The following is a 26,099-nucleotide window of genomic DNA, read 5'->3' as shown; positions in this document are numbered from 1 at the left end:
AATACACATGGAATGGAGTATGGCAGGAAAGGAAAAAAGAAAACACTTCACAAAAATGACCCCACTAACATGCCACATCCTGCATCGTAAAAAACACAGGAGACAGGAGGGCGGAGGGACTTATACAGACTTCTTCACTGACTGACCTATCATTTCCCATTGAGGCAGTGATCATAAGAACAAAGCGTATCGTATTACCAACAGTGAGGCAGACCCCTGGCTGGATTTCATTTTGTTATCAAGTTAATCACCCGATAACTTCACATAGCTGTTATCTGTAATGAATGAAATGTATTCTTGCTTCAGAGACAGAGCGGCTGTGTTAAACACCGATATTCATGGGTGTGAAAATGACTGTTAACACCAAGACTGAAACTAAATCTTGATCTCGTTGCTGCTTAAGAATGGTACACGTCGGCACCGATTTGTCTGGTTCGCAAACATACGTGAGAGGAAATGCCACATGATGTTCGAATAAAAAGTAACATAAAGATTATCATGAAATGTCTTTGGATAAAACAAACTTAGGAGTGCAAAAGTGCTAGGTTAAAAAAAAAAGAAGAAGTAAAAAGTGACGATAAATACATGAATGGAAATGATCTGAAATAAACTTATCTAAATGATCAGGGGTGAGACCTGCCCGTCAATTTCATTCATCACTGAGACTAAGACAAATCTAGAAAAATAACTGCATTTCTAAACAATTAACCTCAAATAGGTTTGCATTCAGCCTTTGAATTGTAAAAAGGTGGAGCACACCTTAAGTCTCTCTAAAAGAAAGTATGCTGAGTACAAAAGAAGTTAAACATTGAAGAACACACCGTCCACACCAAACTATCCAATCATGAGTGAGTCAGACAGTGGATTTTAAAGCGGGGGGACTATAAAATTAATGTATGGTGCCGTGAAACAACATTTTGCTATTTTTATCCCCTTGGTATCATCACACCGATGACAGAGAGAGAGTACTCTTCCATTAAAGAAGCGGCTGGTAAAAAGAAAGACGTTTTGGCTGTACCTGCTTCGGAGAGGTCTCGCAGGGAGCTGCTGAGGGCGCTCCTCTTTAGGCCCTCTCCCATGGCGTAGGTGTCATCCAGACTGGCTCGGTTCATGCTCCCGTTGCCAGCTTCCTTCTTCAGACCGGAGCTCTGTGACATGCTGGGCCTCACCACCCCCTTCTGCTTCTCCAGCTCAGCTGTGGAAGGCAGCCATGGAAAGACTGAGGTAAGTGGCAGTGGTTTGTACGTCTCACTCTTGCCAGGTAATGGCGTTATAACTTCTCTGTAAATGCATTCAGCCGCCTTTTGTCGTCTGAAACTCATGAATGTCCACTATTGATCTACATAATTTCAGACATCCTGTTCTTGTATGTCCTAAGGGAATTGCCTTTTGAATGTCCAGGAAAAAAAACACTGCTCTCTTTTCTTAGCCATCCTGTGAACTCTGTAAAAATTCTCCCTCGTAAACTGCCGCAGTTGAGTAATGAGGACCATGCCCTGTTTCTACTTTATACAGCCTGAGGTAGACAGAGTAAGAGGGGGGATGGGAAGTGGGGGGCAGCTCACACTCTATTCTGTATTTCTCCATTTCCTGGACCTCGGCAATTGACTCTCGTAGGTCATCCGTGAACTTCTTGCGGTCCTGGGGGTTGGGCGCGTTGAAGTTGATGAGGACTTTGATGTCCGCACCTGGTATCGCTGATGTAAGTCTGATTCCATTTGGGTAATCTGGGGCAACGGCAGACAGAGAGGGAGAGACATTTACTCAAGGGCCATTGATCAAAACCAAGTTAAAACACATTGGGCGAATCTGTTTGAAGTCCGAAGCATAAACAATGTCACAGCCCATTGGTTTGACTTCTCATTTCTGCTGGATGTGTCGCTGCGCTAATCCAACCCTGTGATGTAAACACTGTCAGCTAACACGCCACAGGGATGAAGATAGAATAAAAGGAAATGCCACTTACACTGATTTTCAAACAGCATAACCTGCATCCCATACAGAGAGAAAGACTGTCTGAAGCTGTACGTCACTGAGTTCTTCTTTTTCTGGAAAATCTTGGTTACCTGAAATCACGCAAAGAGAATATTTTAAGGGTTGGTCTGCAGAGAGAGGACAGGAGACAAGAGAGGTGGGGAGAGGAGAGGGCTTTTACCACTAGGAGGTCGTTGAACAGGAAGATCTCCCGCTGATGCAGGCCCAGCTTCTGGAGCTTGTTGGGATCTGGCACTTCAAACAGACGGCAGTAACACACCAGCCGGCGATGGGGCAGCGACAGCACCTACAAGGCAGAAAAAAGAGCACAGATACCAACACTTCAGAGGTCATTACGGCCTCCTCAAGGTAATAAGGAACAGAAGACACCTCTTCCTCTAAGCAGAGTTTAAAGAAGGTGCAGCCAAAGGACGACCGATTTACTCCTCCTATGCTTTTTGCATTCTTCACAGCATTCAGTGATGTATGGGGAGATGTAGTGACATTTTGGATACCACTGTTTAGGGCTGCAACTAACGATTATTTTCATCATTGATTAATCTGCAGATCTGCTGTTAATTGATAGTGAAAAATGCCTTTGAATGACTTGTTTTGTCCAAAAAACTGTCCAATATCAAAAAATTACAAGTTTATTGTCAGATAAGACAAAGACAAGCAGCACAATTCTGCTCACAATTAAAAAGACTGATATTAATTGGTTATCAAAACAGTTGCAATTAATTTTCTGTTGATTGAGTAACTGTCTAATCATTTAGTGTGTCTTATAGAAGGACTAGTCTGGTGATATTGTATATTTTTCTTATAATGAACTGCTGAAAACAGTCCCAAACAAATGCAAACAAATTTGTCGTCATTTCAACACATATTAGGTTTGTTTCAATTAAAGTTAACTGGTAACATAGCATTAAGCATAAGTATTGTTGCTATGGTTACCTTAACGTTTATATAGATTACCTTGTGCACTAATGTAACCTGTAACTGTTAACCTGGACTTTGAAGAGTCCTTACATATAAAAAAAACAAATCCTGAACAAGTATTTATCATGGCAGTGGTAATGTATAATTAGCATTAATGTATTACAAAAGTGCTAAGTCAGCACATAGCTCCTCCACTACGATTATGACAATTAATAATCTCCACGCAAATGGGGGAATCTCCAGTATATCCTGTGACTGAGAGGCATCTGCATTAGATGCACCCGGCAGTGAGGTACACCCTGCTGAGCACAGAATCTGTAAACACAGCAGCTCAATGCCACCAAAGAATTTATGTCTGTCGATTGTGTCTCCAGGGTGCAACAACGACTGCTCATCTCTCAGTAACAGATGTGATGCTTCAGGGGGCAAAAGTGCCTGCCTCTAAAACTAACTGCATGATGTGCATTAACTGCTACGTCCAGGGACAGGGACAGGAAGCTGTGCACACAAAGTGAAACAATGAATGAAAAATGATCAAATATAGTATGGTTTATGGATATTTATTCTACTTACACATCCCAGGCCGGTGTGAAGTGATCCAATCTAAAAAGAGAGGACAAAGAAGATGTTATATGCAGCTGTTATGTTAGGATTATTTACACTACTGCCTCTGATAACATGAAAGCTTAATCTCTCCAGTTTATTAATGAGCCCGGACAAGGATTTGCCCTTGCAGACTGCGCAGCCATAGCCTATGAAGATGCATGCACCTCTTGAGTTCTGTATATGGGGCGGAGGTCTTTCTCTGCTGCCGGACCCGAGGGAGTCTGTAATAATGTTGGAATGAAAACAGATCCTCCCCTTGAAGCCCACTCTGAGCAGCACTAGTGGACCTGATTATTATGGAGAGGAATTCCAATGTGGTTTTTAATGCTAAAGTGTTTTACCAAAGTGTCCACCTGGGCTTTTAATTCTGCAGCCAAATGGTGACGAGGGATAATTTTTCAATACATTAAATTATTACTGGCAGAGCATCCCATCCATCCCGCTGGAAACCAACTGAAACAAAGTCCTCCATGCAAGACAAGCCTCCCCCAGAGGCTGCATAGGTTAATCACACTTTTAACCTTCACACACTGAAAGAGACATCATTGCCTGCAGAATAATACAGAAATGCTGCACCCCTTGCTCCTGAGGGGCTGAAGCACAGTCAGAACTAAATGAAATAACAGCTCTTATTTAGTATCCATACACAGAAACAAACTGACTAATGATTAGTGAATCAACGGATCATTGCAATGTAATTTATGCCAGTCAATTAAACGTTGGTTTCAACCACTTCCCCCTCTAAAACTAAGTAAGAACCATGATGTGCTAAGGTGGAAGGGAGTGCCCATTTCTCATCAGCACTGCAGCACTGGGTGAAATTTCTCAAGGGCTTCGGGTGTGTTAAAATCACAAGCGTGAAGGTCTAGTCCAAAGCTACAAGGGACTTAGATTTTCTAAATTTCCCTGTTCCTTCTATGACTTGAAACTCTGTAAATTTGGGGGTCAGTAAATCAGGAGAAAGGTTTTTATTTATGGATAGTGATTCTGGACAGATATACTGCAGCTCTGTGAGTATTAATTAAAGAATAATCAACACTGTCTACACCTTATAGGCCAAAGATTCCTCAGAGATTGATGTCATGCCTTGAAAATTATAATATATTTTAGTGAACTTAGTAGAGTAGATAATAAAACAGTACTCACTGGTTTCTTTCCCACAATGAGCTTCTCAACCTTCTGCACCTGTGAGACGTGGTCTTCGTTGGTTTTGAGCTCTCGCTTACGGATCCTCTCATAGATGCCAACCAGTGTCTCCCTAGGGATATCCTCCCCATCATCCACACCTGGCACACAGAGGAGAGCCGAGTTACAATACAATATACAGGAAGAATCAAGGGTCAAACCCACTCCCTGTATCCTTGCATCATATCACTGGTTTCGTTACCTCTTAAATTCTTGATAAAGTCCTCCAGCTTCATCTTCCTCTCGGGCTTAACGTTGGGGCTGTACATGTCAGTGTTGAGGAGGATGATGGCGAACGCCAGGATGAAGATGGTGTCAGGGTTCCTGAACTGGCGCACCACTGTGGGGTTACAGATGCAGTAGCGCTGGCTAGAGACATGAGACAGGAGAGCAACATCACCCATCTTACAGCCAAAATCTGATTACAAAACACGCACCAACGGATTGTGCTCATAGAAAACAGAAGAAAGAAAACAGAAGTAGTGCTGGAACTGTATGTACCAACAATTATCTTGACAATACAGTTGTGAGGAAACCCAGTACCAACTTTACAAAAAATCCTTTCTCCACCACTAGGCAACAGAGATATTGTATTTCATAGATGTGTAAGTATGATTATCAGTGCTCTCTCTGTCTTTCGTAAAACACAAGTTCATTGTGATGATGGGTGGCTCAGGATTGCTTTTCTCCTCTGTCTTCGATGTGTTTAAACATTATGCACCAGTGTGTGATCTAACCTGAAGGCTTCGATGAGCCGCTCCACCTTCTGGGCCTCGCCCTGAACACGGATGTGGTTCTGAAATTTCCTGAGAGCCTCGTCCAGCTCCATGCTCTGGAAGTCCATCTCATCTACCACACAGCTGGTACATAAGGGGACAGATGGAGGCAGAAAAATGAAACATCACCTGATCTTTTATATCTTCCAGGGCTTAGTTGGCCTAGAGTCTATAGTGGAGGATATCTCAGAGTTTCTAAAAAAGGATGTTATCCTTTGTTTTTTTGGTCATACTTGTGGCGTTCCAATCACCTGCAGGATCTGCAAGTTGGGTTTTAGGGAGTTTTTCACTCTTTCTCCTTTTCTTTAATTAAATGATCAATAGCAATGGCCCCTATGTTTTGGTAAATACTGTCTTTCTTTGTTGTTGTGCACATGGACAATGATCTTGGACTTCAGTATAGTTACACAAATTTAAACCTTTGCTCACTTTTATCTAATTACTTAGGCTTAGGGAAGATGGGGGATCATACTTACTCCAAGACATCTCTGTTGAACTGTTTCTGTCGATTGCCGAGAAATTCTCCAATCATCTGTCTGCTCAGCCCCTTCCTCTGCAGCAGGAAGTGAGCCACACCGACCGGCGTGTCAGGGATGAATCCCCTCTCAGTCAGGTACTGGATACCCTTTTCTGGCTTCCTAATAAATGAGACATTTAGATGCAGGTAAATTTGAGGTAAGTTAGAGCAGCTGTGTTTTGAATAATGCTCTGTTAACTGTTGGCAGAGTCCCCATATTAAACTGAAGATAAGCATCAAGCAAACAATAAAATAAGTGGTCAATGTTGGTGATAGTTGATCTACATTTCGTCAAAGTCTCTTTGATGTAACCACAGTCTTCTTCATTTCTTCTTCCGTGCAAATGTCTTTCTTTGTATGTGATAATTAATATAATTAATTAATACAACTGTATACAGTTTACAGTACAACACACATCATTCAGTGATTTCCCAAGAGGCCTCTCTAACATCACGTCCATTTGCTAGGCCCTTAATCACTGTGAATATTGGTCAAACGCCTGCTCCATCAGAGCTGAGTACCTACTTGTTGAAGAGATTCAGGCCGATGCGGTAGTATCTCTTGCGAATAACATCATTACTGAAGATGGGCGAGTCCCAGCTGTTGCGAGTCTCTTTGTGGTAAGTCTGCTTGCTGAGCGTCTGCTCTCGTAGGCTGTCTCTCGAGGAGGACTCGGAGCTGCAGTTGATGGTGTCGTTAGAGTTGGATGTGCTATTGATGCTGTCGTTATCCCCATCGGAGAAGTCCGACTCTGACTTGCTCTGTCTGTTGGCTGAGCCGTTGATGGCTAAGTGGCTCTCCAGCTGGCGGTGGCGGTGGCGCAGAGGTGCATCGTCGTCACGGGAGGAAGCTCGCAGTGGGGGTCCATGAGAAATGTGTTTTGGGCTCGCCTGGGATGACGTCACGATGTGGCCGTGTGGTTCATACACAGGCGGCCGTTTGACAGAGCCACGGTCAGACCGGTCACTGAGCTCTGCAGAGCTGTCACTAGGAGGTTCTATGGTCAACAAAGGAAGATGGTCCATTCTAAGACGCTGCTCTTGGCACTCTAGAGAAGGAGTGCTGCGGCAGCTTGTGTCTGTGTCACGACCCTCATCTTTGGGGTCAATAGGCCAGTACTCCTGGGAGGAGTTGACTGACCGCAACCGCAAGTCTGATTCTGTGCTGGAGGGCTGGTCCCCTGACCTCGACAGACCAATAGAGGGGGACATGTCCTCCTCATCGATGAACAGAGTAACATCACTATAGGATGCCATCGTTTCGTCGTGAATACGTCCACCTGCCCTGCGGTGGGACTTCACCTGATAGGGCACTTCCCGCTCCACCTTAGAGCAGCCCATGGCCTCTGGGTCAGGACCCTCGTCCCCCTGAAGGCTGCGACAGTTCAGCGCATCATCTATCGACTCAGCCAGAGATTTGACCTGCCTGGAAAAGGCGTCCTCCAGCTCCGTGATGGCATCTGTCAGGTCACCCTGTGGGGCCGGGTGAGATGCCATGTTAGCCTGTTGGTGAACCTCTATATCTCCACATTCAGACTGCACCATGGACAGCGGGGTGCCATCCTCCGTCATGGACACCTGCCTCCCTTCAAAGTAGGAGCTGTGCACTTTCTCAGGTCCCTCAAATGAGAGCTGCATCCTCATGTTGGAGAGAACAATGCGTCTGGACATACGGTTCTCAGACATAGAGCTCCTGAGACGTTCAAAGTTCTTGTTCATCTGATACTGGCGGAAGGCTGTCTGAATGGTGCGGGCCGCATGCCGAGTTATGAATCGTCCACCATATTTACGCTCCAGCATCTCCACCTAGAGAAAAGACAGAGTAGATTACCTGTGAAACTGTGCCACCCATGGTATACTTAATTGGTTTTCTTAGCAGTAGATTATAAAGTCTTCCTCCTGGATGTCACTGATAATTTGCTTCTCCCAGTTGTCAGCTCTGTGACAATCTAACAACAGCTTTTCTTGCTTTATTTGTACTAAGAATAATCTCACACAGCTAAGCCACACACAATTCATAATTCTTAAAGAAAAGTAGCATATGACACTTTTAATCTCTCTTGTGATACAAGAATGTAAGAAACTCCAAAGTAAACTATTCAGCCGGGCTACTTTGGAGTACCTGTTTGTCCTGGAGGTCAGCAGAGAGCTCATAGCTCTCAGAGAGCGAGCGGGACCGCTTGATGGCCTCCTCCTCAGCCTGCTTGCGGAGGATGGACTGCGAGTGCTGGAGCTTGGGCCGGCGGGGTCTCTGAGGCCCAGGCTGGACCCCGTGGCTGTAAAGCGGGTTGTCAAATCGGTCAGGACTGATAGCGGAGCCGTGAGTCACCGGGCCCTGGCCATAGCCGGCTCCACCATCCAGGGAAGGGCCACTCTCATTGGGCCGTCCATCCCCTTCCACACTGCAATAAGAGAATGTCAAAGCAAAAAGAAGTTTAACTTCAGGGACTTTCATCGTAAGCTTTTAGAAAAGAAAGTAGTCTAGTCTCTGTTATGGAATATACAAAGAAGAAGTGAACTGCAGAGTGCATGTAAGTTAGTACAGCCAGTTATGGGATGTGCTGATTCTAAAAATGATATACAGTATAACCCACATCTCATTCAACTGCAAGCTGCCTAACACTCATACATGTCTCTGTCATAACTACTGAAAATATGACAGTCTGCCATAGATTTTTGCTGTGCTACATTCAGAAAATACAAATGCCACATAAACACTCTCCAAATATTAAACACATCCAGTCATCCGCTGTCCTTGTGGCATTACCTCTTACACAAATAGTGTGAAAAAAAAAAGAGGTTACTCACTCACTCTTACATTCTGCCGTACTACAAGAGGACTGCTTATTGCGAAAAGACCGTCTATTCTCTATAAATTGCCAACTCTTCCTCCAAATCTTGTCCACCATTCTGTCAGTCAAGTGAAGTCCAGAGTACACAGGCTCCTCCAGGAAACTAAGGTTTATGCCACCTTAAGAGCCAATCAGTGACAACTGGGAGTTACATCATGTTTGCCGGAGCAACAACACACTGTTCAATACATGTTACAAAGTCCAGTTTAGAGAAGAACGACAGAGCAAATACAACTTTAGCGGTCCCTTAGAAATAGCCGAGATGTGGGTGTTTGTGGTGCCCACCTGCGCAATAACTAACATTACACTAACTAGCATTTCTTCTCCTCCATGGTACAGTGCCTTCACTGTTCACTGGCAGCCTAATGTGTTTGAACTGTGACTCGACACACCCATACAGTGTACACACTCGACTTCCTTCATTAGACAGCCTGAAATCAACATTCAGCAACAGCTTGTCAGCAAACAGCCGCAAACGCTGAGTGAAAAAGTGGAACTGAATATGGTCAAAAGTTCAAACAGAAGAGGTACTTGTAAACCCTTTCTGTGACTACATTAGGGAAGTTTTACTCTAAACTGAATACAGGCTCACTGATTTGCAACCCCACTCAGCACAGCTCGTCAACAAAATGTTTACGAAAGAGCATTCATGGTTCACAATAGCCTGTTATTACTTAAAGCCTAGTAGAAATTTCAGGCTCAGGCATATTGCCTACAATGCATATTCATTTTGTAAATGTGAGTTCGCAACCTACAACTTGTTCCCTTCAGTCTGCTCATTCAAGTGCAATGAAACAAGTGCAATTTAATATAAAGTAAATATAAATCCAAAGCTTTCTGTGAGTGATAACAACTCACACAAGTGAGCCATTTTGCATCTCTGCAAGGGCTTCAGACACTTGAGTTCTCTAGACCAATAGAAATGCAAAGTATGAGAATAACCTCTTCCAAAAAAGGCGCTTTTCAACCAAACATTTGAGTGTGAAACATTAAAACAACACACCCTGTTATTGTGAGGCAGAAGCCAAAAAACATTTAGTCTAATTCCAACAACTAAGATGGTATTTGGATGCAACTGGAAATATTTTTATGTCCTTAAGTAGCACCGGTGTTCACTTCCACCAAATGCTGCAGCATGAGTGAATTCTTGTGCATCACATTAAGTGGCCTCCTTCCCTTCTGTCTGGGTTAGGATAAGCCAGGGCCAGCCAAGGCCACTGTGACACAGGAGATCTCCATGGTAAGTAAATGCTAACTGGGGCAAGAAGTTCACACAATGTTGAAGTATGGACCAGCACACAGTAACAGGGCCAACAGAGAAAGCCTTTATACTGCGGGACCAACATAAAACCTTGCACAACACAGTGAAAATCATACTTCATTGCATAACCGCCACTGAGATGAAGCTCCCCAACCATCTGTCGTGGCAAACTGTGACGCCACCGTCCCTGGAGTTAAAAGTCACACCTTGCGTGCTGTCGCAGCACCAGAATACAGCAGGTGATGATTTTTGGTTTCATGATTTCTACATTAGAAGTTTGATTACTGGCCTGGATGAAGTGATGATGAAAGGCAACATTTGGGTACAGAAGTATATTCATATTGAAGAGATTTAAAATGTGTAGCACACTATGAAAAGAGACAGAGATATAGTAACTTTTTGTTTGCAAACATTTTTAGCCATGCTAGCAAACAATATCTGTCAGTTGGTCCAGACTGAAATATCTCCACAACTATTAGACAAATTATCTTGAAAAGGTTTTCTTCAAGTGCTATAATCAGTTCAAATTGTCCAATACTTTGGTTTATGATCAAATACCTGCAAAACTAATAACATTCCCATCAGCCTCAGCTGTGTTTTCTGTTTAGGGATAATTAGCAAATGCTAGCATGCTAATGTGCTAAACCAACATGACTACTACTTAACATCATGTGAGCATTGTTAGTGTCTTGGTTTCATTATGTTGTTTTGTTGTATTGTTTTCGACTGTACCATTTTGTTGGGAGTAATTGCCTTTCTATCTGCTCTATAATTATTTCCAAACCCAAATAAATTTGATAATATAGCTATGGGAATGTGAATTGAGTCTACATTAAATAACTGGAAGCATAATAAACTACAAGCTGCTTTTAATAGCTACTACAGTGTTCCTCTGGGGTTTGCTCTCTCACCCAGTCACCTCCAAAAAAACATTCAAGGCACAAAGTCAAAACTATAGCTACAGAACTGGCTTTGCCTTTCCCCAATGGGACCTGGAGCCAGCATCTTTCCTTCCATTTTGTTCTTTCTGCTTCACTTTCGATAACCAAGCATCCAGACTGTGTGTGATTGTGGGTGTACAGAAGAAAGAGCCCGGGAATAAGTGCTGCAGTACTTTTCGCTCTGAGGTCGTTGACTACTCCACAGAGTGAGGTCAGTTACTCCTGATGGCGGGAAAAGGGGAGGGGAAAAAAGGAAGAGAGCAGCATTTTAAGAGCTGGTGCTTTAAGCTGTAATGGATGTTGAAGGAAAAAAGAGGGAGTGAACTATAGCAGAGCAGGAAGTTGTATGATGTTATTCCAGAGAAGAGGCAGAAGTGACTCCACATGGCTCAGACAGAACTTTCATGTTAGCCTTTATATCAACATGTTGTATCCGTAATGTATGAGGACTGTCGAACCAACGTTTAGAGGTGAAGGAAGCAATGATGTCCCAGGACCACTTCCTGATAGTGCCCGTACCCTCCTTGATATATGATCTCACTACATTAGCAACAACTGCTCAATGGTGTCTGTCGCTCAAGTCTGGCTCTTTATCCACCATGAGCCCCCGCTAGTTCCGATGTAGGCATGGATAAGCATGTCAGCTCAGCTGGCAGTGATTTTCAGCCACGGATCCAGGGATTTGGGGGGTGGGTTTGCGGGGGGGGGGGGGGGGGGGGGGGGGGGGGTCGACCATCTCTCTCTCCCCTCCTTCCCTCTCAACACAACCTGAACAAACAGGCCCAGGCCCCTGTCCAGGCCTCAGCCTATTCCATCAGTCGGACCTGAGGGAGAAACATTCCTCCATCCCGGAAAAGAGGAGTCACATCTACAGGAGTTCTGGGAATAGAAGGGGGTAATGAAGTGCAGGCTGGAGCTATGGAGGAAGAGAGAGCAGCAATGTGGAACTAACGTAACTCCCAAACGAAAGAGGAGAGAAGACGGAGAAGTCTACAAACTGCCATGTGCTTGCATGTTTTTCCAATCAACTTCTAATTAGTGTTTGACTTTTTTTTGGTCTTTTCCGTATAAGAAAGTATAATTGAATTCCCATTCAATTGTGAACTTATAAGCCATTGAAATGAGCATTATGCTAAATATTTATAGAAATATTTCTCCACATGCAATGTGTTCACAGGCACAACAGTAATATTATTACTCCTCACCACCTGTTTAGATTTGCCTTTGTCTGATTTTATATTCATTTCTACTTCATGGTGTTTTTACTCTTCTATTTTATTGCCTTTTTTGTGAAGCACTTGTGAAGTTCTGCTCATGGAAGGTGCTATATAAATAATCTCAATCTGATTTCAGAAACGTCAATGTAAACACAAAATCCAGTTCCAAAAAAAACTAACCTCATGTATGTTAAGAGAGTACTGTTGCTGGATGACCATATTATACCACCTTTTATTGGCAATATCCAATTGCAATACCAACATGGTTGCTAAGGAAGTCTGATCTGCTCTGTGAGGTTTATTTTTGCTCACGATTGTGCACGAAGGGCAGATGGTGATGGAAATCTGATTCCTAACCAAATTTCACGAGGGGGTTTGACAAGAACTATGTGTAATAATACGACTGCAACACATATAAATGTATTATCAGACTGTGTGTAACATGTGCTCCGGACACAACAAAAGCAGATGTTTTCTCTCTCTTCATGGTAACTCATAAATACAGATGCAAGCACCAGCCCCTGCAACAAGATTTTTCAAGTAGACCACACAGCAACATATTAATGAAGTCCAGCATTAGAAGGTAAATCTGACTAAACAGTCAGGTATATCAGTCATTTCAGCACCAATAACAATAATGGATGATTTTGTAACGGAGGAGCAGGTTGGGGATTCACAGCTGCAAACTGGAGCGCTGCATCAGCCAGCAGACTGACAGTATCACTCTTGAGAGCTTGCAGCAGACAGTATATAGTCGACAGGAGCCTCATAAGACTCGTTGTTGACTACTGTAAGTTGTATACTTCAGTTTTAGAGCTTTAGGAGCTGAGTGTCTCTACAAATCAGAAACCAACAGTCTTGAATGTACTTGAGTGCATCCACATGTACAGCTGACTGCTGAATGGCTTCCATGTGCATGTAAAAATTATAGCCTTTGCCCTGATTATTACACTTGAAATAGCTCAGAAGTAATGTTCAAACACAAAGGTATTAAGAGAACCCCAATCACAACCTATTGAGGATAATTAGCAGTCATAACATTTTGACAGATTGGTGAAAGGCACCAGATTTCTACTACATAAAGCCTGCTGATTATTGATTGGTATGATTTCTGACAGCGGCCGTCAAGATGCTAGGAGTTTCAGATTTGTCAAGATGACGTGAAAATGAAAACTTAATTAGCACAGCGCAGATGCAGCAAATTAAAATGTACTCCACTGCATGTGTGATGAGTGGTTGGAGGTTTTGTTGATGCCATCCACATACTTGCTACTTAAAGTAATCAGAAATCAATACTATTCCCCCGTTAACTGCAAGGCCTCATTCTGTCTGAATCAAGGCGTCCCTCCTCCTCCTCCTCCTTCCTCCTGTCAAAACTCATACAGCAACAACAACAACAGAGCCACTGTCATTATCTTTCAGTAATGAATAATTTAACTGTCTTCCACACTACACTCAGCACCTGCCCTTGAAGATCCAGTTATGAAAAAGCACACAGTCACACAGCCAGTAAGCGGGAGGGCCACGACACACCACAGGAATGCCCTTCAGCCGAGCAAGGGGAGGGGGAAAACAATCCAACTCACAGATGGATTCAGTACAGTAAGACTAAACACACCATGATAGCACACTGACTCAGAGAGGGGGACATGATCCATTTTCCATTGTGAGGGAGTAAAAATTGAAATGGCACTTTAAAATTCATGATCTTCGTGACTTAGCTTGGGGCTTCACATTACTCCTGTCACCTTCTAGTGCGGATTAAAAGAAGCAGTTTAATTCAGCATGTGTGATCGGAGCTCTCTTCTTCGACAAACACACATACACAGTCTCTCTGCTGTTTATCAAACAAAGCCTTATGAGCTCTGGCAGCCTGGTGTAACCCTCATCCAATGACAAAACACACACACACACACACACATGCATGCGCACTCCTACCCCCACACACACACACTAAAAACAAACACACATTTAACACTCTCCTATTACTCTTACCAGCCATTCAGCTCCAGTTCCAGCAGCGACTGGGTCTTCTCTGAATTACACTGCAAACACCACATGCTGGCCAGCACTCACAAGACGATATACTCCAAACATTAGCAGTCCCCCTCACCAGTCCCCATTACAGCCTAAAATGTTTCTCTGACAGACAGACACATCTCAAAACTGCCATCTGCTGTAGTTTGTAGCTCTCTACTCCTTGCAGACGCTCCCATTTCTTTGCCTTGTGAAAGCAGCTCTCTATGGATGGTAGGCGTACATGGTCAGTCCTAAGTGGCAGTCTGTAATCTCTGACAGACAAATGGAGCTCTTTCTTCTTCCCTGTCCTCGGTGCGCCGGGCTGGTAGGAGTATAAGGGGGGCGGAGGCTGGGAGACAGGGGAGTGTGGGTTTCTGCCAGGCCCTGAGCAGTATGGAAGGGGGCGGGGTGCAGGGAAGGGGGTGTGTGAGCGTGGTGGCTCTGTAGCTGGGTAGAAAGAGAGAGAAGGGGATGAAAAATCTCCTGCACAACACTAAGCATGCAAGGAAGGGACACACAAATGACCCTGAAGCATGGGGAGATGGGAAAGAAAATCACGTTTCTCATGTTATCAGAGAATGTGGAAACATATGAAAAGGAGAGCTCGAGACAGCGAGGGTTGGAAATGAGAGATAAAGCAAGGCGTTAAGAGCACAGAAAGAAGGGAGGGGGAGAGAGTGACAGCTTGATCCAGTTTGGTGCATATAGGTATAGTAGATAAGTAGCAATGGGATGGAGAAACAGGTAAAAGGACAAAGTATGAGGAGACGGTGGCATAAAGGACAAGAAGATAGCGTCGGGGGAAAACAGGGTTCGGGAGTGTTTGAATGTCAGAGGTACCTTTCCTTTTGTTAGCCTTTTTTTTGCACACAAGAAAAAGGACTTAGTGGGTAGAGATGGCAAATACAAGAGAGCACCTCTATTAATAGAGCCACTCAGGGTTGAGATGTGACTGTTAAGATGTGCACTAAGAAAAGAACCAGAGAGGATTCTGTGTCTTTATGCTGCAGGAAAATCACAGTAGAGTAGAAGTTGTCCACCTCTAGCCCTTCTGTTTTTAACCTCCCTTAAATCTACATTGTTTACTTTAATGGATAATGTCATACGGCTAAAATGCTACCCTTATTGTAAAGCTCACCAGGACTTCCGTCCAGCTTCACACTCACGTCAGACCCCAATCTGACGGTGCCTCGTCTCTGGACTTCACAGCGTTCTCGAGACAGGCCAGAGACTAATCACCCCTCTGAGAGAAGGGGGGTGGGGTAAACTGCCCCCAAGTCAAAGGTATTTTCTATCTAATGACAACAGGCACAGGAAACAGAGGAGAATGGCTCCCACATGGAGCCAGTTTACAGGGACACCAATCATCTACACACACACACACACACACACACACACACACACACACACACACACACACACACACACACACACACACACACACCAGCCTCTGAAGGGAGATGTTGATGTCCTCTAATTACAGGCCTGAACCCCTAAAATGATCACCTTCTCTGGACTGTTTTCATCTGAGAGTTGAAATGAAAGATGCAGAACGAGAGACCAAGCAAAACTAAAAGGAAAAAGCATGCATATCTTAACATGTGTTACGGATAACAGAAGGGGATATGCACACACTTACTCACGATGTGTGACTCAGGCAGAATGATTATGTGCAGAAAGGCAGACAGACAGTATCTGGCCAACTGATCTATTTCAGTTTGAGACCTTGGCCCTGTACTCTGGTGACTACAGCTGCTAATGCCTTGTGGAGCTGCAGACACTTGACTCAACTTACAGATCTCACCTTTCACGCAATCTCACCACTTATTCCTGAGCCCCAGTAAACAAAACAAACGAAATAAGGACACTAAACCCATTTAGGATGCACCCTTTAATAAAACTGGCATCCTCATTATTCTGTCATTTTGTTACAAGTTATCACCCGAGAGGCGCAGACGGAGGCAGGGTTTGGAAATGTGTGCATGATATTACATATTAGCCCCAGTGCAGGTTTTGTTTTGCTGGCGGACCACAGGGAGCGGCTAACTAGAGTTTATTTGTTTGGTAATGAGATATGAAGCAATATCATGGTCTCATTCTGAAGGCAGGCATGTGATGCTTATAAGCCCCAAGCCTGACATGATTGTTTCAGCATGAGGCTCAATGGCAGCATCAGTTTAAGCATCAAGGAGAGCTCGGCTGGTATGATCTAATTAGATAAATTCCAGGTAAAGCTGAGCTGTAAAAAGTTTTCCACAAACTTCAGGACACTTAGCAAGCCTGTGTAATTCTATGTGTCCGCCTGCCTCTGCGTCTCGCTCTTCCTCCTCTAGTGTTACGATCCAGTCTAGTCGTCCCGTCTGTGAAGGCCCACTCCATCTCCTGAGTCCTGCTCCAGAATGATGTCATTGAGAATTCCAAGCAGAGGCCCACTCTCTGCTCATAAAACGCCATTTCTTCAACTCAATACATATGGTCTCTCTGCATTTCAGCTCCTACTCTATCACTCCCCCCCTCCCTCTCCTTCAGTTTCACTGCCCTCCCTTCTTTCCCTCTTCCTTCTTGTTTTAGTGTAAGGAAAGTTAGATACATTACACTTGGGGCAAGGCCAAAGATTCATCCGCAGGTCAGCTACACACAAACGCCTTTATCAGGTGCATTCCCACAGAAGTAGCACCTGAATATTATCAGAAGACTTGGATTTTCCCATTGAAAAGAGTTTGAAAAGAGACAGAGCAGAGGAAAAGACAGCAAAGGAAACGGCAGGGGAAAGGAAAGCTTCCTGGAAACTTGGGTCACAAGATTTTGGCGCTGCATGCTCTGTCTACATGACATCATGCGCCGTTTCTCATTATCTGCTTTTTTGCTGGACGCTGAGTGACTGAGACCTGCGCTAAGAAACGGAAAATAAAATGAAAACTCAGCCCTTGCCTGGTCTGGAAACAATTAGGACGGGCTGATGTCATAGTTTGATACAACAGCATACTAAATGAGATGTAGTGGCCCGGGACAGCTTTGTGAACACAAAGGACTTTGTATAGGAGGCAGAAAAAAAAGAAACACAAAAAAGAAACACATTTTCCCTGTAAATTCTCAGGAACAAAGAATTGTTGTACATGAGAGGGATCTGGCAACAGATGTATAAATAGAGCTGAAATGAGAGTAATTAAAGGATATACTGCCTCTGCTCATCACATCCTGGCAGCAAAGCTGGAGCAGATGTGTTGCCTGTGGGATCCTATGGGAATGATCAAAGATCATCAGTTGCAAGTGAAGCTTTTCTCTTTTCTCCTGTTCATACATCACTTAGTAATTCCAATCCGGATAGAAACAATATGTTTGTCCAGACACATGAAGACTGAGGCAGAACTGCAGGAGATGACTTCTGACATTCGTTTTGTTGCATCAAAACATTATTTCAAAGCAACTAAACTGTTTTTTTAAGTGCTAGGAATAAGTTTTGAACCTCAATAGTTTTTTAGTACTGAGTGAAAAGTGTTTGCAGCACCAAGTATCAAACGCGGTCACGTACCAATAGTTAACATTGAATGCCTGGTTAAGACTGAAGGCTTGTTAACTTATTCTTTAAAGGGATAGTCTGACATTTTGGGAAATATTTGCTTTTCTTGTCGAGAATTATACGAGAAGATTGATACCACTCTCATGTCTGTACTCTAAATATGAGGCTACAGCCAGGATGGTTTTCTCGAGTTAGCGTAAAAACTGGACAGCTAGCCAATAACTCACAGTCCTAAACAGTCACAAAAAATAGTCCAGCACACCTTTGGACAGAGCCAGGCTAGCCATTTCCCCTTGCTTCCTCATGCAATAAGCTAATTGTCACCTGGCGGTATTAGCTTTGTATCTGCATCAAAACCCAGGTAATGTATTCACACTTGTATCAAAACATCTCATCCCTACCAACAACCAGCAGCTAAAGTGGCAGCTGGGTAGCTTACACACAGCGAGAAGGATCCAGGTTTGCTGGGTGGAGTTTTTACTTGTTCTCTCAGTGTTTGCGTGGGTTTCCTCTCACATTCCAAAGACATCTGCAAGTCAGGTGCGGTGGCGACTCTAAATTGCCTAAAAATATGAATGTGGGCATCTAGTGACCTGTCCGGGGCATTTCTCTGCCATCCTCAAAATGACTGAGTGGGCAGAGAAAATGCTTGAATAAAATAACACCCTTACAATAGAAACCAAGCAAACCTGTACTTTACAACTCAACCACATGTTTACATACTCCTTTCTGTATATGCAGGTCTGTAAAGAAATACTTTTCATGGAACCATGGCAAATAAAAGGACTGCAAAGCTGTACTTCTCCTGATTGCATGCATATGCTATCTCTCTCTCTCTCACTCCATAAAAGGCAGATAGAGGTCATGCATTGTGTACTGTTACCATTATTAGAAGCGGGCCCTGTTTGTCCATTTACAATGTTTTCCTTTCAGTTCACTCCATTACCAGATACCATATTTCTCTGAAGCTCTTCACTGTAGCCCCACCCCTGCACAGAAACACACTACAGCCCAATTCTCCCCTGCTAAAAATAGACCCATGTGAGGTGACACACTCTGGTAAACACTCTGCGAGGGAGACGAACAATGCTGTGAAGAACAAGAGGAGGAATACACGTTAACGCAAGAGAATGGCCACTGAATGCCCTGCTGATTTCATCTCATTATCTGTTTCCTTTGTGGCAGATCGATGTGCACCGTTTCTCAATGACACTTTGAAATTTTGAGGTCAATTGGAAAGCAGAGCGATACCTAGACTGGTGTCTCTAGTGGTCAGTGCTCAGAGGAGGCCTGACTCTGACAAAGACCACGGTGGGTATAAATACACATAGTGGTCGTGATGGACACAGGAGCGTGACACCACAGAAAGACCAACAAAACAGGCCTGACAGACCCCTTACAGGATGAAACCCATTCCACCGTGGGCTCTCAGAGTGACAGTGCCACCCACTGGTTAGAAATGATACTACATGTGCTCCCTTAAAGACTCCCATTAGGCCTGGGGGGCAGACATGTGGTGGTGATGTCATTCAGGATGGCTGAGGTCAGCCGTGTTTGTCATGGTTGCATGTCGGGGAGGGTGGCTGAGTTATTCAGAGGCACCAGGGTGTAAAAAGACCAGCTTTTTTTGGATGGGAGATGGTGGGGACATTTTGGGGGAGGGGGTTGGTGCAATAATCTATTTGAGGCAGTGGCAGACTCACACCTGTCTCAAGTCACACAGAGAAAGTCCTGTGGTCTACATGCACCAATCGTAGAGAAGCATATAAAGTAAAAATGCAAATTTTAGAATACAAAAGTACTACAAAACATTCAGTGGTCTCATTTATTTTAACCCCCTCCCCAACCTTCCTAAAGCATCTGCCTTCCTGCCTAACAGCACCACGGTGGCCAATCAATCACTGAACAGACTCCCGATTTGTATAACATCAGCCAAACACTTTTAAAATCGTGTCTCTCTGCTGTCCTGATTTCAGAATTGATTTCCAGGAGCCATCCATCAGCATAATCCGAGAGAATAAAAAAAAACATATCTATCCCTTTACATAAACCAGACATGCTCCTAAAGACATTATCTGCGCGTGCATGTGTTTGTGTGCCTGGCAATGTAATCAATTTGGAGCCTTGAGCTAAATGACATCATTGAACTGCGTAAATTGACTGGAAGCCTTACAATGATAATAATTGCTGTTTCAATCAGATTCCATTCATTGCCGGCTGCATCAGTGATCAGATAAACAGCTGATGATCTGTTGTGTTGCTCAATCATTCAGATCGCTCACAAGATTTCATTAGCAGTCAAGCATGAAATAGTGTTATGGTGTAGAGAGCTGATTGTGGTATAAATATGTTTCTAGTAGACAAACAGACATGTTAATTGCACAGAAGGTTTTGATTGGATGTTTGCAGATGCATACTTATACTATACACATCCTGCTACATAATATGCTGACAGAGATAAGGGATTAAGGTTGAAGAGAAACAGATAAAGGGAGGAAACACAGATCAAAACCTCCACATTCCTATAATACTCAGACTGCGATGGCTTACATTCCACCTCTACTCACCTCTCCACTCACAGCTGTCTAATCAATTTAGCAGAGTTTGCCTTGGTTTTTTTTCTTTCCTTCAGCCCTGGACTCCACAGCCAAGACTCCAGTTACTTGCTGCTTTGCTCTGCCGCCCTTCGCTGGCGAAGCCAACTGTGCCCCTGTGGCATCCGAAGCCCACGGCAGAAACACTACGGCTATTGAGGCCCGAGGAGCACCTCCCGGCTCGGCCGTCTACACTGGCGCAGGCCATTGTTTGTGTTGGCACGGCGTATAAAGGCAGCCTTTCTCATGTCTGTTCCATCACGCCTTTCCAGTCTTTGATTAAGGAAAACACAGTCACCGAACAACAGGGGCTACCCTGTAGTGATGGCCATGAGATGTGTCAATATGTCTGCCAAATAATGTTTGTTGTTGTTTTCTTGTTCGGACCCGCAAACCACAGTCACAACCCTGAGCCTCGTAAAGAAGTTCAAAGTTTCCTTTCAGTTTCTGCCCCACTTATAAGTGAAAGTACAAAACGTATTTCATTTTAATGGCTCTCATTAGGCCGACAGTGATAGAATCATTCAGGAAACATAGATGTTATTTTAGGAGAAAGATCCCAAAACTGGAGAACTGAATACAGATGTGGGTAAGTGAAGGCAGCTAATGAGTGTCATGATCTGCTGTGCAAATACTGTTAAGTCACCTGAAGATATACATATTCACACAATACATTTCAACACAGAAAGGCATGTCACAGAGGAGCCCTTACTTTAAATATGAATATATGTGATTGAAGTCATTTTATCAACTTAAACAGCAGTAATAATAAAAGGAATCAGATTACAGGTTAAACAACTAGAAGTGTTTCTTGTGGCAAATTTGAGTCCCTTAAAGACAAGAGGTTTGACCAATAATGAAAGTCTGTAACTGAGAGAAACTGCTGAGTAAGGATCCCATTTGTCAAAGGAAATCCTGACTTTTTCAAAAACTCTGCACATCCAAGCAGCAAACAACCTCCAGACCAAGTCATCAAAGAATGAACAGGAGAAAAGCCAAAGGATCAGTTTACATGTGATGAGAACTTCCCCCAGCCGCCATGAGAACTTGATATGTGTTATTTAAATATTAATTGAAAGCCACAGCTGAAAGCTCCCCAACAATGAAAGCAGAATTAAAAAACAAATAATTAATGATTCCCATCTCTTTATATCTTCACTAGACATCCACGTCAAGGTATTGGGAGGTTGAAAATAAGCCAAAAGCTGTGTTTAGAAATTAAAAAAAGGAGAAAAAGCTACTAACTGGTCAGTAAATCGTTTTTTTGTTTTTTTTTCAAAGTAACACAGACAACCGGGAAGCAATCAATCACAGAACAAAAGCACGGAGATAAAGCAGTCATCCTCGATCTGCGTTCCTTTTGCTCGGGAATGTGAAAGGAAGCAGAGGAAACCTTTTGTGCAGGTCACGAGTGTGCCGAGAAACGCATTCACGTTGACATATTCCAGTGGATCAAGATATCCTGAGTGTGCAAGTTCCTTTCATACCACATTTCCACAAGACCTGGTGGGTGCATGTCAGCAGATCTTACATTTCAACATACGCCCCATTCAGGCAGGCTGGGTAGGACATGAGGCTTGACTTTACAGAGTGATAGAGACAGTCTGAGAATAACAAGCAGACTCAGATTCATGATAACAAGCCCTGGAGGAGGGGTTACACAGCGCCATGTTTATTGTTTCATTTCTCTCAATGCCTCCCATAACCCCCACTTGAGACAGTGCCAAGGCATTTACAAGAAAAGACGGTTACACACAGGGGCATGTGGATTAATTCACCATCTCCATGACAAACTACCTGACAGCGGCTAATGTTGTTTGGCTTCCATTTAATTCACAAACACACACACACAACCAAAGCTTATTGGATGGTCTGTAGCGCACATTGGAACTCAATAACGACACAAGTCCTACAGGGGCGAGCTAGCCAGCCGCCCATATCATACATCAACATTAACACAATTCTTGCAACACACCAGCCCAGACCAGAGTCCGGAATAAATTTTTTAAAAAAAAGACAAATTCCTGCCATTACAGAGGAATGGGTTTCAAATATAGAGTAAATCTGTCTGCTACCTTGGCTGTATCCTTGGAGGTTTGATGTATGCTCCATAAAGCTTACTGTTTTATTGCCTGAAAGCACAGCCCAGGTCTCTGCAGGCTGCAGGGCACATCGATCTGTAGCCCTTCCAATTACTTGTTAGAGACCCACGTCCCGGCTCTCTCAGCCCACAGATTAACAAACTGGTCCTTTATGCAGTTCATTCATTTGTATCACAATCTGCAATCATGTGAAGTTAGTTCTAAAATAAGTGATTAAGATGTTTGTCAGGGTGAGAAATACAAAAAGCACTAAATACTGATACTTTTGGTTTGGTTTAAGCATGACTTATTCAAGGTTTTCCATGATAGACGCTTCCAAGATAAATGGGCTTGGACCAGGATGTGGAAATATCAGCGGGCAGAGAGGATGTTTCTCTACCTCTCACTTTCTGGGATCCTACAAATTTGCCTGAGAAGTCAAGGGTGCAGCCAAGAGACTGACGTGTTTTAACTTGTCGGTTGGTTGAATGAGGACTAATTCTGTCATTTTAATCAAGTGAACTTCCTCACAGCCTTCGGGTGTCGATCAAAAGCAGGAGGCTGTATCAACGGAGAGACATTCTCACACCCACATGGTAATCTACCAGTGACGTAAAAACCAACACGGGCCATATGAGAATGTTTTCTCTTCTGGTCTATTTCCTCGAGCTGCTTCTACAGCACAGTTACTTTGAATTTTGGGAGTTCACTTTTGATATGTTGGCTTGGCAGAATATCCTTTGTGGAAAAAGGAATATTTTGTCTATGGGAAAAAGCAGTCCCACACTGCTTTTTTGAGCTGCTGAGCTTATTACCACATCTGCAGTTCTGAGTTTACATCTTACTCGGGGTGACCTCAGGGTGCAGGTAATAAAGTCTTAGATATTAATTAATGTCAAGAATCTGGAGCCATATAGGTGCATTTTATATATTTTATTTGGCCTACAGCTGGAGCCAACTAGGCTTGGACTCTGATAGCTGGTTTCATTTTCAATCCAGTTCCAATTGGTAAAATGTCCAATATTCACTCTCTTTTTTTTTTTTTTAGCACTGTTTACCTCTCCACGAAATCCTGAGAAGAATATCTGGCTTTTTAAACTGCTAAATGCACCACTATGTTCACCAGCCAGTCACCAACTGTGTCCGCCTGCCGTTTGGTGCTGGGGAGGTAGCGTGCAGTGTTTTGTTTTGGGGTTTTTTTAGAGATTTTTCGCTGAAAACAGCTGCCTGCTGCATCTGGAAACAATGCTGATGAGAGCAGCGAGAGTGAACCTAAACAGTAAAGTTGCAGGCTGTAAAAACTGAGCTGAGCGATGCTGGACAGCTCAGTAGAGCTGAGGAGAACTGCAGAGTCTGGTGAAAATTATCTGTGGGTTCATCACTTCCAGCAACCACTTTCACATTGTCATTGTTATTTGATCCATTGTTAATATAAGAATATTGATTATAGAAGCTTTAAATTATTTATGACTTTGGTTGCTAACAGAATCTAAAACTATTTAGTTACTTACATAGATTTGTTACCTAGTGTATTCGATATTGGATTCAGATACAATACAATGCTACTGAACCCCTAGCCTGCATGGTAGCTATTAACTATACATCCTTGTAAAAACAGACACTGTTAGGGATTGTAATATATTGAACGGACAGAGTCCAATCAGTCTATGTCAGCCTTCCAGATACTTTCCCGTCCCAGCTGTTAAACAAATCCACTGTGTAAATACGGTCAATTGCCTCACTTAAACCTTTAACCAGTACATTGTACAGCAAACAACAACAAGATGTTGCAGTGACAGCTGAGAGGAACAGTTTCACATGGTGAGTCAGCAACACGGTAACATCCTCAAACCAACCCCGATAACAGGATAAGATCCTTTTCCTGGTATAATCTGTTCATGCGTTTTGAAACTGAGCACTAAGAGTACAGTCATCATTACCGCTTACACAGGAGGGACAGGTTCACTTTATTGTCTGCTGGACCGCCTGTTCAAGCACATAAAACAGCTGCTCAGCATAAGGTTAAGATGCTTGCTCTTCAGCATCATGTTTAAGCAGCTTTGAGACCTTATTTTAACCGTTTCCTACGTGGACCGAAAGCAGATTAATGAGCAGCGCGCACAGAAAAGCCAGTTCGCCGTTTTTGCGATTACTTTGCATTTAATGATGAAACGCCAAGGAATTCTGTGTAATAAAAAGCTATTGAGATTCATAGCTGCTGCACTGTGCCTAATGATCCCAGAGGGGAATTCTGCCTTTTATTTGCTGTACCACAAAAACGTAACTCAGCAACGTCCCGGCACTAGGACAACAAGATAACAATACATGTGACTTGACGGAGTGTAAACACAGGACAGAGAAAGAGGAGATGGGGGAAGGTATGGACTGAGAGGAAGGGGAAGAGTTGCACGTGATGAAGAGAAAGAGTGCAAAGGGCAGGCATAGAAAAAGCAGGATGCATGCATTGAGTACAGTACAGCTCTGTATTCTCAAACCGCCATTCTCTCATACAGCATGACTGATGAGGGAGAAGCCGTCTCACGCTCTGTGCATCTAATAGGATTTAATGATGTCCTCGCTAGGCTATCCAATCTTTCAGCAGGTCTAATGAGAGCAGGTCCGGGTGGACGGCGCACACAGGCTCTTCATGAACAATTGGGGAAAGCAGATCATCAGAGGTCCAGATATAGGTTTCATTGAATAGATCAATGAACAGGATGCTTTACAAAAGCAGGGCAATTAGCAGGAATGGGCCGCGAGTCGGAAAGATGTTGGGATTGGAAATGGGGGGTCTAAAGGGCCATAAAACAACCTGTTGGAGTTCTGTGGTTCATACAGCAGCAGGCAGATCACGCACGTTTGCTTAAATATGCAGTACATGTTGATAAAGATGTATTTTGACTCTAAATAAGAGACACAAATAAACACAAAGAACTCTGCCCCCCCCCCAGCACTGTGCATCAGCGTGATGTGTGACATCAGACTACAGAGCAGCGGCGTTGGCACCCCAGTGTACGAGCATCAACAGCATGTTACATACTTTCCACACAAATACACTCACACATTCATCCATCCCTTTTATTCTAGTCATCTCTCATGTAGGGCTGCAACAGATTATCATTTTAATCTTCGACTGATCTGTTGATTATTGTTTAGTCTATAAAATTCACATGGCTTGTTATACCCCACCAAATGTCTAAAAACCAAAAGGTATTCAATATACAATGAAAGGAAAAGCAGAAAAGCCTCACATTTGAGAAGCTGGGAACAGAGAATGTTTGGAATCTTTTGCTTGATGAATAACAAACAATTGTCAAAATGGTTGGTCATTCATTTTCTGCCTAATAATTTCAGCACTACTCTCATGCTCTCCATACAACGGCAGCGTCTGACAATGTAACAGCGGCCGCCTCCGCTACAGAGCCTATATGAACCTGCACTTCACAGCCAGAGAGATCACAGTCACACACACACACACCTTCAGAGTCGAGCCCACCTACCTCCACACATCTGTCTCCGGGTTGGCCCCATACAGTGTGAAACAAGATCCGGTCTTTGATGACAAACTGCTACTGCTCTTAAAAGAAAAAGGTAAGGTGACCGTGGTTACTGGAAAGC

At 43.5% G+C, this 26,099-nt stretch overlaps 1 protein-coding gene across 1 annotated transcript in view; it reads right to left on the bottom strand.

The window, feature by feature from the left end:
* The window catches only part of iqsec1a (IQ motif and Sec7 domain ArfGEF 1a), an 85,555-nt gene that overhangs the window by 5,836 nt on the left and 53,620 nt on the right, over positions 1-26,099 (bottom strand). Inside the window, exons 4-14 of the mRNA XM_070910148.1 lie at positions 8,119-8,398; positions 6,523-7,802; positions 5,957-6,118; positions 5,442-5,564; positions 4,907-5,073; positions 4,666-4,805; positions 3,487-3,516; positions 2,156-2,281; positions 1,967-2,066; positions 1,566-1,727; positions 1,019-1,195 (exon numbers count right to left, since the gene is read on the bottom strand). Of these exons, the coding sequence (XP_070766249.1) occupies positions 1,019-1,195; positions 1,566-1,727; positions 1,967-2,066; positions 2,156-2,281; positions 3,487-3,516; positions 4,666-4,805; positions 4,907-5,073; positions 5,442-5,564; positions 5,957-6,118; positions 6,523-7,802; positions 8,119-8,398 (2,747 nt within the window). The remainder of the gene's footprint in view (positions 1-1,018; positions 1,196-1,565; positions 1,728-1,966; positions 2,067-2,155; positions 2,282-3,486; positions 3,517-4,665; positions 4,806-4,906; positions 5,074-5,441; positions 5,565-5,956; positions 6,119-6,522; positions 7,803-8,118; positions 8,399-26,099) is intronic.

This window comes from Enoplosus armatus, chromosome 8 (genome assembly GCF_043641665.1).
Source record: "Enoplosus armatus isolate fEnoArm2 chromosome 8, fEnoArm2.hap1, whole genome shotgun sequence".
NCBI lineage: Eukaryota > Metazoa > Chordata > Actinopteri > Centrarchiformes > Enoplosidae > Enoplosus > Enoplosus armatus.
The sequence above is the reverse complement of the archived record's forward strand: the minus strand, read 5'-3'. Positions and strand labels throughout refer to the sequence as shown.